Source organism: Dama dama, chromosome 29 (assembly GCF_033118175.1).
Source record: "Dama dama isolate Ldn47 chromosome 29, ASM3311817v1, whole genome shotgun sequence".
NCBI lineage: Eukaryota > Metazoa > Chordata > Mammalia > Artiodactyla > Cervidae > Dama > Dama dama.
The window spans coordinates 33,972,079-33,987,351 of record NC_083709.1 but is presented as its reverse complement, the minus strand read 5'-3'; the positions used below and the strand labels follow the sequence as shown (position 1 = coordinate 33,987,351).

Here is a 15,273-nt window from a genome sequence, read left to right as displayed (position 1 = left end):
TACACTTAGGTTCATTGGCTCACATAAATTTCATGATGAAGTTGGGTATTTAACCAGGTCAGTACTTTAAAATGAAATTTAGAAATTGTTTTTTTAATAGATATTTAATCTTTAGAGTGAATATAGCCTGCTTATGCATTTTATTTGTATGGTATTTAAGGATTTTTAATGAGTGGCTAATGTTAAAACTTGGTGATTTAAATAAAAATTTGTATTATTCCAGTGCTCAACTCTGTGTTGTCAGGGTAGAGTTGGAAAGGAACTATCCGGGCTCTCTACAGCCCAGGCAGTCACACTTGGCGTGGGAGGTAGATGACACATGGTTTGGTCACAAGAGCTCTGCCCTGGAATATTGGAGGTGTGTGGTGGGGAGCGGGGGTGGGATCTGGATTATTTCTGCTTTCTCTTGAAAATACAAGAAGGAAGTTCTGATTTTACCAAATCCATTTGGCAGTAGTTGGATGAATTTGACCAGTAGTCACTGCCTGTGTTCTCTCTCTAGTTCTGACAGCTCATATCTTCTATGACTCCTTTAAAGCGTTTGTGTTTTCAGCCTTTCTTTATATCCCTTCTTCCTTACAAAACTGTCAGTTGCAGGTGCAACAGTGGGGAATTACACTGTTTTGTTTTCTTAAAAAGAAGCAGAGTTTATCTGAAATGAGATACTTTTTTGATTTTGTAATTCCAGGAATCAGCCAGCATAACTGATGTTGATAATACTTTTTATGTGGAATCACTAAGGCCTTAATTGTAGCAGATAACTTTGATAATGCATTACTTTCATTGTGGTTTAAACAATGTTCATTTTTCATTCTCTATGGTTTGGAATGCCAGGGAACACAGATATTTTTGAAACTTTAAAAAATTTTTTATTTCAGTGACAGGAATTTTGTAAATTACATTTAGTCTTGTAAATTGAAGTTAATAATATTTTGTTGCTATTAAGAGTATTTATTTATTAAAATGTATGCCATTCTAAATAGTAAGGTGAAAAGAAATTGATTCTGAAAGGGTATCTTGACTATAGTTGGAAAATGAAGTCTAATTATTTAACCGTATATCTAAGTTTTAATAAATATTTTAATACTTTTCAAACATTTTTGTTAATACAGACTAATTTTTACCGGAGATAAAGCATATCATAATGATAAAGGGGTCAGTTCATCAAGAGGACATAGTAATTCTAGATAGTTATGTCTGCAGAGCTTTAAATTACATGAAGCAAAAACTGATAGAACCGAAGGAGAGACATCAACAGATGTATAATTATAGTCAGATTTCAATAACACTCTGTTAATAATTAAACAAGTGGGCAGAAAATTAGCAAGGATATATAGATTTGAATAATACTAATAACCTTCTTGGCCTCTCTCCAGCAAAAATAGAACATACATTCCACTAAAATGTACATTGTATTTATCAGAGACTATATTCTTAGCTGTAAAACTAATCTCAATAAAGATAAAAGACTGTAAGTCATATGTAGTATATCCTCCAAGCATAGTATATTTAAGTTAGAAATTGGTAACCGAAAGATTCTTGGAAAATTTCCAGGTACAAAATTTGGAAACTGAAAAACATACTGTATGTAGCCCATTGGTTAAAGAAAATACTTTAAGAAAGAGAAATTTTAAAATATGTTGAACTGAGTAAGAAGAAGACATAACTGAGTTCATGAGATGCCACGAAGACGATAATGGAGAGGAACATTTTGGCTCTGAATTCATACATTAGAAAAGAAAGATCTCAGTGACCTCAGCTCTGACCTTAAGAAACTAGAAATAGAGCAAATTAAATTCTACATAAACAGAGGAAAGAAAGTTATAAAGTTCAAAATAGAAGCCAATGAAATAGACAAGCAAGAAAGAGAAAAACCAGTGAAACTGAAAGCTGGTTCTTAGAGAAGATCAATAAAATTGACAGTTTTCTAGCCAGACTGATCAGGATAAAAAGAAGGCACAGACTTGATTGGTATCATAAATGAGAAATGTGACATCACTACGTATTCTACAGATACTAAAAGAATAAGGGGATATTATGAAAAACTTTATACAAGTAAATTACACAACTTAGTAAATGGACAAATTCCTGGCCATATGCCCTCTCCCACTTCTTCATTTATTCATTTATTTATTTTAATTTTTGGCTGCTTTGGGTCTTGCTTGCGGCCTGATGCTCCGCTGTCCCGCGGCTTGTGGGATCTTAGTTCCTGGACCAGGAATTGAACGTGCGTCCCTTGCATTGGAAGGCAAATTCTTAACCACTGGACCACTGGGAAGTCCCCCCAATTCTTACATTAAAATGTAACCCCCAATGTGATGGTATATGGAAGTAGGGCTTTGGGAGGTGTTTTGGTCTTGTGGATGCAACCCTCATCAGTGGCTTTAGTGTCTTTCTCAAAGAGACTCCAGGAAGACTCTTTGCTCCTTTCCACCCTGAGAGGTTACAGTGAAAAGACAGCCTTCTGTGACCTAGGAAGCCAGCCATTACTAGACACTGAATCTGCCAGTGCCTTGATCTTGAATTTCCCAGCTTCAAGAAATAAATTTTTTGTTGTTTGTAAATCACCCAACCTATGATATTCTGGTATAGCAACCTGAATGGACTAAGACTGATACAAACTCTGAAACTACAGAATATGAAAGTTTACTCAAGAAGAAATAGGTAACCTGAATTGCCCTACATGTTAAAAAAAAATGGACTTATAGTTTACGATATACTCTCAAAGTAAACTCTATACCTGGATGATGGAAAAAATTAACAACAATTCTATAAAAATTCTTGAAAACTGAAGGAGAAAGTTTTTCCAAGTCATTCTGTGAGAGTATCACATTCAGTTCAGTTCAGTTCAGTCACTCAGTCATGTCCGACTCTTTGTGACCCCATGGACTTCAGCATGCCAGGCCTCCTGGTCTATCACCAACTCGGGAGTTTACCCAAACTCATGTCCATTGAATCAGTGATGCCATCCAACCATCCCATCCTCTGTTGTCCCCTTCTCCTCCTGCCCTCTGGAGAAGGCAATGGCAACCCACTCCAGTACTCCTGCCTGGGAAATTCCATGGATGGAGGAGCCTGGTAGGCTACAGTCCATGGGGTCCTGAAGAGTTGGACTCGACTGAGCAAGTTCACTTTCACTTTTCACTTTCATGCACTGGAGAAGGAAATGACAAGCCAGTCCAGTATTCTTGCCTGGAAAATCCCAGAGACGGGAGCCTGGTGGGCTGCTGTCTGTGGGGTCACACAGAGTCGGACACAACTGATGTGACTTAGCAGCAGCAGCCTCCTGCCCTCAATCTTTCCCAGCTTCAGAGTCTTTTTAAATGAGTCAGCTTTTCGCATCAGGTGGCCAAAATATTGGAGTTTCAGCTTCAACATAAGTACTGTCACATTATCTTGATATCAAAATCAGTTAAAGATAGTATAAGGGGGGAAAAAAAGAACTATATCCCTCATTAACATATGTAAACTTTCAAACAAAATTTTAGCAAGTAGAATCCAATAATACATGAAAAGGATAATATATGGATGGAGACTAAGCACATGAAAAGGTTTTCAACATCACCAGTTATTCAGTTCAGTTCAGTCGCTCAGTTGTGTCCGACTCTTTACGACCCCATGAATCGCAGCACCCCAGGCCTCCCTGTCCATCACCAACTCCCGGAGTTTACTCAAACTCATGTCCATCGAGTTGGTGATGCTATCCAGCCATCTCATCCTCTGTCGTCCCCTTCTCCTCCTGCCCCCAATCCCTCCCAGCATCAGGGTCTTTTCCAATGAGTCAACTCTTCGCATGAGGTGGCCAAAGGATTGGAGTTTCAGCTTCAGCATCAGTCCTTCAATGAACACCCAGGACTGATCTCCTTTAGGATGGACTGGTTGGATCTCCTTGCAGTCCAAGGGACTCTCAAGAGTCTTCTCCAACACCACAGTTCAAAGGCATCAATTCTTTGGCGCTCATCTTTCTTCACATTCCAACTCTCACATCCATACATGACCACTGGAAAAACCATAGCCTTGACTAGACAGACCTTGGTTGGCAAAGTAATGTCTCTGCTTTTTAATATGCTGTCTAGGTTGGTCATAACTTTCCTTCCAAGGAGTAAGCGTCTTTTAATTTCATGGCTGCAGTCACTGTCTGCAGTGATTTTGGAGCCCCCAAAAATAAAGTCTGACACTGTTTCCACTGTGCAAATTACATCTATAGCTAAGTATCACTATAGGCATAATAGAATGTAGTCTAAATTAAAAAGACTGACCTTCTAAAGTGTTGGAAAGGATGTGGAACGACTGGAACTCTCAAATACTGATGATAGGAATGTAAAATGATATAATCATTCTAGAAAACTTTTTGGCACTTTTTTAGAATTGCATATACCCACCAGGTGATCCATTCATTCCATCTTACAATTTGACTAAGATAAATGAAAGTGTATGTCTGTTAGGCTTGTACATGGATATTCATGTAAGCTTTCTTTATATAAATAATAGCTCCAAGCTGAAAATAGCCCATATGTTTATTAATGTAGGTGAATGGATAAACATCTTGTGGTATATTCGGACATGGAATTGTTGTTAATCGTTTAGTCGGTAAGCCATGTCTGACACTTTTCGACCCCACAGACTGTAGCCTGCCAGGGGAATACTGCTCAGCAATAAAAAGGAATGAACTGTTGATATAAATAGTAACATGGATGAATCTCACAATAATTACATAAATGAGTGAAAGAATCCAGACCAAAAAAGAATACACTGTGTGGTTTGATGTATATCAATTCTAGAAAGTAATCTATAATGACACAAAGCCGGTCACTCATTGTCTGGGGAGGGGAGGGATGATGAAGGGGTACAAGAGTATTTTGGATGTCAATGAATGTATTCTCTGTCTTGATTTGTGATATGGTTTCATGGGTGTATACATTTGTGAAAACTTACCAAATTGTACACTTTAAATATGTACATTTTATTATATGTAAATTATACCTTAATAAAGTTTTTTTAAGAAACACATAAAATCCATAGAAATATTTAAGATCTCAGAAGCTTAACTTTATTTTTGGTGTTGCTGAGTTTAAAGATAATGGAAATCTTGACTCAGCATTCATGTTCTAGATTTCTACCATATATTACCTAAGTGTCTTTTAATATGTGTTTTATATAATTTTGTCTTTTTTGGTTATTTTTTTATGCTGTATCTGGTATTTATATATGAAATAGTTAATGACCCCTAAACACACTTAGTTTTGACCCTTAAACACTCTTAGTTTACCCGGTGTTTACTCAGTTTTTTAACTGTACGGGCATATTCCTGATTGAATTAAGAGACTGGTTTAATTATCTTTATTGCCTTTTGTTGTTGTTTAGTTGCTAAGTCCTGTCCAACTATTTGTGACTCTCATGGCTCTGTCCATGAGATTTCCCAGGCAAAAACACTGGAGTGGGCTGCCATTTCCTTTTCCATGGAATCTTCCCCATGCAGGGATTGAACCTGGGTCTCTTGCGTTGCAGGAGGGTTCTTTACCACTGAGCCACCAGGGGCGCCCAGTTGTATTTATTACTAGTATCTTTATTTTTTTTCCTGTTAGACCTTGAATAATTCATGATGAACTCAATTCATTTGTTTAAATGTAAAGTTTAGCTCTAAGAATTCTGTAACTTAAAAGAAAATGATTTTTTAAAAATAGTATGCATTTTGTTCGTGTGTGTGTATGCATTTTGCTGAAAGGAAAGCACCATGGCCCTCTTCCAATAGTTTGATTATCCTTAACAGGGCCTTAGGCATATGATAGAATCATAGTTGTCTTACAGATGAATTCGTGCTGTAAACTTCTACTTTGTAGGAGGTAAAAATTGATTAAATGCCATCATAACAAGCTTCTTCTACAGAATGACAACAGTTTGTAAATCCAACTGGGAAGTATGCTGGTTAATTATTGTTAACTCAGGAATATTTTAATTTAGTGAATTAGGGTAAGGCATTTCATTTAATCGATGTATTTTTTTTTCTCTCTCTCTCTCTCCCAGGAAATCTAGTAGCAGCCATGATAGAAAACAAAGGGCCCAGAGTGGTGGACTACTTTGTTGTGGCAGGTCTCACTGATACATCTACTCTTCTGGATCAAGAAATAAATCGTTTAGATACTAAGTCACCTGGACCTAAAGCTCCAATTACAGACATTGCAGTTATTAACAAATCATCTGGGGAAACAGTACCTGAAGGTTACACCTGTGTTGAAGTCACTCCATCCGGTCTCCAGGCAAACTTGAACTATGGAAGTCTGAAAAGCCCAGAACTGTTTCTCTGTTACAAGAGAGGAAGAGAGAAACCACCCCTTACTGACATTGGGTATGGTGACTTTCTTTTGCTGTAGTGAAGGGAATAAAATTTATTTAAGGTGCACAGGAATAGAAATTTTAAAATCCTTGATGGTTCTATTATTTGTTACTTGAAGATCAAGTGTACTAAGATATGAGATAGTACATACTTCTGTCCATCCTTACTGAATTTCTCTGCCTTGTACTGAGTCATTAGATTATTTCCTTTCAAAAGAATATTCAAATGAAGGCATTAGAGCCTGAAATGTGATTTCATTTCTGTTTATATTTAGCAGGTAAGTTTACTAAACATAAAAGAACAAAAAGCTATAGTGAAAATATATTTTTAAGGAGCTAGTTAGGTTATGTGATCAGGGTTTGTGAAGCCCTGAACTCATTTAAGAAGAGCAGGCAGCAGCAGCTAGGATTTAGATCATAATTGTGTTGACCCTGTAGATACGTTTGCAGAAAGTTGATATCTAACCAATACTAAGTCATCTTTTCCATGACCATGAGATAACGTTTTATTTATTGTTGTTGTTGATTATCACTGAGTCGTGTCCGATTCTTTGTGAACCCACTGACTGTAGCCTGCTAGGCTTCTCTGTCCCTGGTGTTTCCCAGGTATACTAGAGTGGGTTGCCATTTCCTACTCCAGGGGATCATCCCAACCCAGGGATTGAACCTGCATTTCCTGCATTGCAGGCTCTGTACTGCTGAGCCATCAGGGAAAGCCCTTTTTATTTATTAGCTCATGTGTAATTTCTTTAAACAGTGTTTTATAGTTTCAGTCGAGGAATTTTTAAAGGGAAAATTTTGAGGAGAATTTTGAAAGTAAGTTTTGTGAAAGCATCTGAATATTAGATAAAACTTCTAAGAATTGACCTGAGGATGGTTGGAGTATTGCCTGTCTTTTGTTTCATGTTTCTTATAATCAATTAAAAAAAAATTGTTTGATCCTATTTACACTTCTGAAATTGTGTTCTAACTGTTAAAAAAATAGTAGTTAAGAGATTTATAATTCCCAAAGTAATAATTTTAGTTTTGGTTTGTAATTAAGTTTTGGGAAACAACAGGGGAGACCAAAAAAAAAATGTATTTTGTTATCAAGGAGAAAAAACTAGTGTTAACCTGACATAAGTTTACTTGTCAATTTTTTTTCTTCCCTCCCATACAGAGTTTTATATGATGGGAAAGAAAGGCTTATTCCAGGATGTGAAGTGATCCAAGCCACACCCTATGGTCGCTGTGCCAATGTCAACAATAGTTCAACTACTTCACAAAGAATCTTTATCACTTATCGAAGGGCTCCTTTAATTCGGCCCCAGAATTCTTTGGCTGTAACTGACATCTGTGTTATTGTAACCAGTAAGGGAGAAACCCCTCCCCATACTTTCTGCAAAGTTGATAAAAACTTAAATTGTGGAATGGTAAGAATAAAGTTTCATTTCTGAAATTTCATATGAAAATTAAGAAAAATTTTTTGGATTCCTCTTTATCATTTGGTTCATTATTTACTCTCAGTTTATATTGTCATGATTTAAAAAAAAAATTTAGCCTTCTGATTTTCATGGTTCATTGTAACTTAAAAAATCCTTAGCTGTCTGATGTTTTAGAATAATTTCATCCAGAAAATAGATACCTAAAGTAAGGGATTTTTTTTTTCCCCTTGGTATGTGCTAATACATCACACTAATGTACAGATTTTACTGGCTTTTGGGTTTCAGTGTTGTCTGCAAGGACAACTTCAGGGAGACTGGGTTGAGATACTGCATGTATTTATTTAATTATCTTAGATATTGTAGTTTTCATCCTTATTTTAAAAGGGTTGTAGTGAAAAAGAAAAATACAACATATGCATTGGATTTATAGTTTTTTATGACCCTAAAGTTATATTTCTTTTGAGTTGTGTTTATGTTGAGTTATGTTTATTTTGAAAAATATTTTAAATCAGACTGAAAGCCTAAATGATATAGTCAGAGCTGACCGATGCACCCAAGGCTCTTTGTCAAGACCAGTTTGACTCTGGAGATAATGACTTCATAGCCTCTAGTGGCCCCAGTCTTCCCTAGTTTGGGCTCAGCATCCCCTCCATTTTGTGCTGTTTCTTTCAAATAGAGGCAGCCTCTGCATGATTACAGAGTTCTGAACTTTTTGAAACAAACCTCACATCAGTTTAATTTTTGTGGCAATGTTTTTTTATTACTCCTTTTCTTTTAGTGTTTTCCGTTTCATACTTTGTTATATTGTATACTATATAGTCTGCTTGATAAACATGTTTTAAATAGACTTCCCTGAAGAAATAATCAAAATCTTTAGAAGACATTCGACAAAATCAATTGATTTTCACTCTTTTGTCTTTTTATTTATTTTTTCATTTTTCTTTTCTTTGGTCTTTTTAAAACCTAACTTATATTTTACAGTGGGGTTCCAGTGTGTTTCTGTGTTATAAGAAGTCTGTGCCTGCTTCTAATGCTATAGCATATAAAGCTGGTAAGTAAATTTGGGGGGAAAAAAAAAAGGTTTCTATTTCTATAAGAATTGTTACACACTAACATTTGGTTAGAAGAGACAGTGTTTGCTCCCTTATACAGTTTGTGGAACTGATCATAAATTGAGTTAATTATAACTTTAGCATGTAAAGACATTAAGTTTTCTTAAGTTCATACTACAGGATATATTAATATTACCCCTTACCAACAAAAATACACTATTAATTGAACAGAAAATTTTATTCCAAACAAGCATTTGTGGAATAAACATTCAAACTGTTAGTCTACTCTAATAGATTTAATAGTTGAGTAGAAAATGTGTACTCTCTGACCTTTTTATATTTTGACAATCAGAAAGGTGTCAAACTGCATCTTTGCTTCTTATATATCTCCTTCTCTTATTTCTGTGTGTCTGATTTGAAACCACATGTTACTTGCCATGAGAGGTGGACTTGCTTCCTTTTTCCCTTGTTGCAAAGAATCAGCTATATGGAAGAGAGGAGGGCCTGAGAACCTTTTCTGCCATGAAGTGTTTGAGAAATCTATCGTCACATTCTTACTGCACAGTAAAGTGTCAAGGGCTGTAAAGATTTAAGTGTGACCTCTTCATCCCACTGGTATGGTGGGATAAAAACTGAAAATACAGGTATGCTCCAGCTGTAAATAGAAGAGATACTGGAATTCTTCTTGGTGAACAGAAGCAGTGTCATTACTTTTTGTCATGCACAATTTTTGGAATAAGGTTTTACTTCAGGGAAGTCAGGCAGATCCATATATGAGAAATCTTAATTGTCCTCATAAAGACATCCATATTAATGAATCAAACCATTTAATTTATAATATGAAAATAAAGGCAGCAACTGACAGTTATAAATTTCAGTATCACTTTAAAATGTAATGCTGTTAATATTGCTGTAGTGTGTTGATTATATGCGGTTTCCTTAAAAAAATTCTTTTTTGAGGTGTTAAGTGTCACTTAAACTTACAGAATTAACTTATAGAAACAAATTTTGTGAAACTGTTTAGGCATTTGATATAAGATATACATATTAGAATAAAGAGTTTTGGAGACTGAATTTGGACTTAAAATTCAGCTACTGATTTTCAAATGTTTAACCTAGAAGTGTCTGTGTATTAGAGATATTAGAGATGCCATGTAGCTGTTTTATTCTGAGGAGGCTTTGTTTGGCTTCTGAGAGTGCCCCCCTCCTCCTGCTTCCTTGATCTCTCATACTTTGTACTTAGTCACAAGAGTTTCTATCTCATTTACTTTTCATCTTGCATTCATTTTACTGCTGCTCATTCAAAATAAGTTTAGGGGCTAAGATAATTTCTGCTGCCTTAGCTATACTGTCCCTTCCCTGAGTTTTTTTTTTTTTTTAATAGGAGGCTAACCGAAATAGTTGGTAAATTTCCTTGAATGTTTCTTGCATTCTCTAAGATGTTGGCAGTATGCAGGAGAAATAAATTAATGGTTCTGTTAAATAGAGTTTTAACTAGTATATTTAATACATTTTAGTGTTATAGTGAACTCTAAGTCCATGAGTAAAAATAAATGTTAAATTTGTTATTCTCATTTCTGATATGGCAAGAGAAGAGTTGATCTTGAAATTTCACACATAAATATTTCACATATAAAATTTGCTATTAAAATGTCTTATTAGTATGTTTTACATATTAATAACTATTTAAAAGTAACAGTTTAAAAAAGATTGTCGCGTTGCCTGGTAGTGCAGTGGTTAGGACTCTGCACTTGCACTGCTGTGGGCCTGGGTTGACTCGCTGACCCGGGAACTGAGATCCCACAAGTTGTGCAGTGCAGCCAAAGAATGAAAAATAAAAAGAATAAATAAAATAAGGAATCAATGGATAAATAAATTATCATTATCTTCTTTCTCCAAAAGGTTTAATTTTTAGATATCCAGAAGAGGACTATGAGTCATTTCCACTCTCAGAATGTGTCCCTCTCTTCTGCCTTCCGATGGGAGCTACTATTGAATGTTGGGATCCCCAAAGCAAATACCCACTACCAGTTTTCTCAACTTTTGTTCTCACAGCTTCTTCTGCTGAAAAGGTATATGTTTTCCTTTTATTAAACCAGTTTTGCCCATGTTTTTAATCCACAGACTGTTTAATATGAGATGTCTCATTGAATGTTAGGATCCTATTCAGACACAATACATTTTTTATTTAAATTTTGTACTATAATGCCCAAAGTGAGAAGTCAACATGAAAATTGGAATCAGGATACTGATACCACTTGAGTGTTCTTAGGAGCAAATATAAAGTCTCTGGAGAGATACAGCCAACACCCAGGACTCAAGATGAGTTTCTAGTAAAAGATAGAAGACAAAGGTACCATAGGAAGAATCAATAAGACACAGACCTAGATTATACCTTTAAGATATTGAAATGATAGAATGATAATATCAAAGATACTGTAAATTGAATATATAGTCGAAATATTTAAGACCTAAGAGAGAAGCTCAACACATCAAAGAAAGAACATGATATTTTGAAAACTGAATAGACAGGTTGGAAAAAGAAGTGTCTAGAAATGAAAAATGTGTTCCTTAAAACTAAAAATTTAATCAGTGGCCTAAACAGCAGGTAAGTCATGCATGAAGGAAGAATTAATGAAGTGGAAAATAAGTTACCTCGAATGTGGCACAGGAAAACATAAAAGGAATTTAAAAATGTAGAGAATAGAATCAAAAAGACCAATAGATACTTAATAATCCAGAAGGAGAGATTAGAAAGAGTACAGGCAGCATTTTAAGAGCTAATGGTTGGTTGAAAGTTTTCCAGGGTTGATGAAAAATTGAGTTTTCAGGTTAAAGATGTACTCTGAATCTTAAGGAGAAAAAAAAAAAACCATATATATATAGAACCACTTATTTCATGTTATAATAAAACCATGGAATACCAAAGACAGAAAATATCCAGAAAGGAAAGACATAGCACTAGCCATGAAAGAAAAGGTGAATAATAGGACCTTATTGAAGTTAAGGACACCTGTTCATTCAAAGGTACCATTAAGAAGGTGAAAAAGGAAAAAAAAAGGTGGAAAAGGAGAAAGTAATGTGATATAGTATGTGTTCCACAAGGGTCTTGTATTCAGAATATTTAAATAACCTCTACGTTGTCAACAGGATAAGAGATAACTCTGTGGCCCAACATTTATACACCTGAGCGTATCCCAGGAGAGATGAATGTATGTATTCTCCAAAGCACATGTGCATTTGTAGGTTCCAAAAACTCAAAACATGTATAAACAGTAATAATGACAAAGAATAATCATTTAAAATAAAAAAGAAATGGCAAAAAAATTAGGAAATAAAAAGTAAATAAAGCTACAGATCTAGTGGAAATTTAAAAATTGAAACCTTTCATAGGATATTTGATAAAATACTCAGTTTTATTGAAAAGTGTGACTGACAGAGGCTGACTTTTGTGAAGCAAACAAAAATGCATCTGTGTCCATGAGCAACCTTCATGTTTTCAACCACTGTAAGATGATTAACTAAGGTTAAGTGTCCAGCAGTGTCTGGAACATAGTAAAATTCTCAGTGAATGAAGGCCAATACTGTATTGACTGGATTGCTTACAAGTAAGCTAACTCTAGCTTAATAATCATTTGTAGTTTCTCACTTTGAAAGCAGTAAATATAAATGAATTTTTAAAGATCTTCAAACACTTGAGTTACCGAATATACCTTGACTAGGAGAGAACAACAGAGCCTCTTTGAGATGCTTTTGTTATATTGCTTGTTAAAAACCCTTGAGATGACTTTGAAATAATTGTATCCAAGAGTGTTGTTTGTATTTGTAAATTCAAGGGTAAATATAATTCACACAGACATACATATGACATATATACACATGTATATACATACACACACATATATAGTGTTAGAAGATTTATAAAAGTGTCATTTACCTGTTTTCAGTTATAAGACTTATAAAAGTATCACTTATCCGTTTTCACAACCTTTTCATCACTTGAAACAGAAGCTGCTTCTAATCCTACCGTATGTCCCTCTCTTCTACTCTCTGTCTCTACCAGTTTGTCTATTCTAGGTAGCGTATATAAACGGAATCATATAATATTTGTTTTCCTGTGTCTGGCTTGTTTCACTTAGCATAATGTTGTCAAGGTTTGTCTGTGTTGCAGTATTTTTCAGAATTTGATTCCTGTTAGGAGTGAATAATACATGAGTATATGACTGTATGTGAGTGTATATACAGTCAGCCCGCTGTATCTGTGGATGCCAAACCTGTGGATCTGGAGGGCTGATTGTACTACTCGTACATTTTGTATAAGGAACTTGAGCATTCATGGATCTTGGTATCCGTGGGGGGTTCTGGAATCAACCACCCTTGAATACTGAAGGACGACTGTACCACATTTTGTGTATCTGTTCATTTGTTGGTGGACGTTTGGGTGGTTTCCATTTTTTTGGTTATTGTGAATAATGCTGCTATGAACACTGGTGTACAAATATTTGTTTCAGTCCCTGCTTTCGATTGTTTTGGGTATATACGTAGGTGAATAATATGGTAATTGTTTAACTTTTGGAGGAGCTGCCAACTGTTTTCCACCATAGCTGCAACCATTTTATATTCCCATCAGCAGTGCTTGAGATTTTTTTTTTCATTTTATCTGTCATATGTACTCTAAGAAAATAGTTCTTTTGGAATAGAGGAGAGAAATTAAGTTTTAAAAAACACTCAAATTTTATCATGAAATTCTTTTACTCTGTAGGTATATGGAGCTGCAATCCAGTTTTATGAGCCTTATTCTCGAGAACTTCTAACAGAAAAACAGCTTATGCAGCTGGGCCTGTTGACACCTGTGGAGAGGAAAATGGTCTCTAAATCCATCAATTCGAACAAATGCATTTGTTTACTCTCGCGCTGGCCTTTTTTTGAAGCTTTTAGAAAATTTCTCATGTTTATCTACAAACTTTCTGTGTCTGGACCACATCCTCTTCCCATTGAGAAGTATGTATAATGATTTGAAGGGTGTCTGATGGAAAAATTGGATGTATATATGTACATTTCATTGTTTACTTAACTTTAAGCATAAAGAGTTGAAAGGGAAGGAGAATCACAGTCATCCTGCTTTTTACTTGCTCGCTTCTTCACAGAATCCATGACTTCGAATTTAGAACTAAGGAGTGGTGGTGAGAATGATCACATAAAAATGTGAGAATTCTTTTTGAGAATTCAGCTAAGGAAGAAACATACACGTTGCATTGTGTGTGTTCTTCATGCTTATTCTCAAATAACCAAGAGAAAAATAGCTGTTGGTGCACACATACCCCAACCAATCCAAATGACCATTTCAAGTTAAAACATCTCTAAACTGATGGAGAAATTAAGGGTGAGGTAATTGAGACTTCCCTGGTGGCTCAGATGGTAAAAGCGTCTGCCTACAATGTGGGAGACCCAGGTTTGATCCCTGGGTTGGGCAGATCCCCTGGAGAAGGAAATGGCAACCTACTCCAGTATTCTTACTGGGAAAATCCCATGGACAGAGAAGCCTGGTAGGCTACAATCCGTGGGGTCGAAAAGAGTTGGACAGGACTGAGCGACTTCACTTTCACTTTCTTTAATACTAAAGTAAGGTTTTGATTTTAGTGTTGACTGACCTCTACATGTTTTCCCTTCAATTTGTAATTCTCTTTGTCATGGAAATGTTTTAAGAACCAGAAAAATAGATGTGGAGTCACTGTCTTTTTAAAATCACGTCTTTTCTGACTTCTAATGGCACATTGACTTTTGTTTATTAAGTTTTAGGTAAGTGGCTTTGTCAAATTCGGGATGATCAATTATATTTAAGATCTGTTAAAATCCATGAAGTATTTTAGAAAAGTAATTGTCTTTATTTCAAAATTTTTTCTAGGCACATTTCACATTTTATGCAAAACATCCCTTTTCCTTCACCTCAAAGACCAAGAATCCTGGTACAGGTAATCAAAAAAGAGTATGTTTGAGGGGAGGGTGGCATATGTTCATTCCAGTCATTGCAGTGTGGACTCTATGGCCCTTTGGGTTTGAGGTGGAGCAAGATGCATCCATTATGTCCTTGAATTCTTATATTTTGTATCTTTAGCGAATACTCTTTTGTACTTTTTTTTGAATTTAGGGTATACAGAATTGGAATAATTATAATACTTGTTCATGACATCATCATTGGTCCATTTGTGGCCTAACTTTATGTAGCTGATTTTAATAACATAAAACCCAGAATTATGTTGAGGGCAAGTTTTTAATATCAGAGTGACTTAATAAATATTAAATGTGAAATCAGTTATGGTTGGAGGGCATAAGTAAAGGTGTCTGTAATAGTGCTCTTCAAACTGTCTTTGTTAAAGGACCAGTTTCTTTTTATTTCCAGTCGATGGCAGACCTGTATAAGCATATAGCTTATAACATAAGCAGTCAGTGTAGACATGAACAGG

The 15,273-nt window shown here is 35.4% G+C and overlaps 1 protein-coding gene across 3 annotated transcripts in view; it reads left to right on the top strand.

The window, feature by feature from the left end:
• The window catches only part of DENND4C (DENN domain containing 4C), a 111,373-nt gene that overhangs the window by 24,846 nt on the left and 71,254 nt on the right, over window positions 1-15,273 (top strand). For all 3 annotated transcript variants that reach the window (XM_061132123.1, XM_061132124.1, XM_061132122.1), the window contains exons 2-7: window positions 6,025-6,346; window positions 7,493-7,745; window positions 8,739-8,808; window positions 10,712-10,881; window positions 13,572-13,810; window positions 14,715-14,781. In XM_061132123.1, coding sequence (XP_060988106.1) covers window positions 6,042-6,346; window positions 7,493-7,745; window positions 8,739-8,808; window positions 10,712-10,881; window positions 13,572-13,810; window positions 14,715-14,781 — 1,104 coding nt within the window. In that variant the 5' untranslated portion in view covers window positions 6,025-6,041. The remainder of the gene's footprint in view (window positions 1-6,024; window positions 6,347-7,492; window positions 7,746-8,738; window positions 8,809-10,711; window positions 10,882-13,571; window positions 13,811-14,714; window positions 14,782-15,273) is intronic.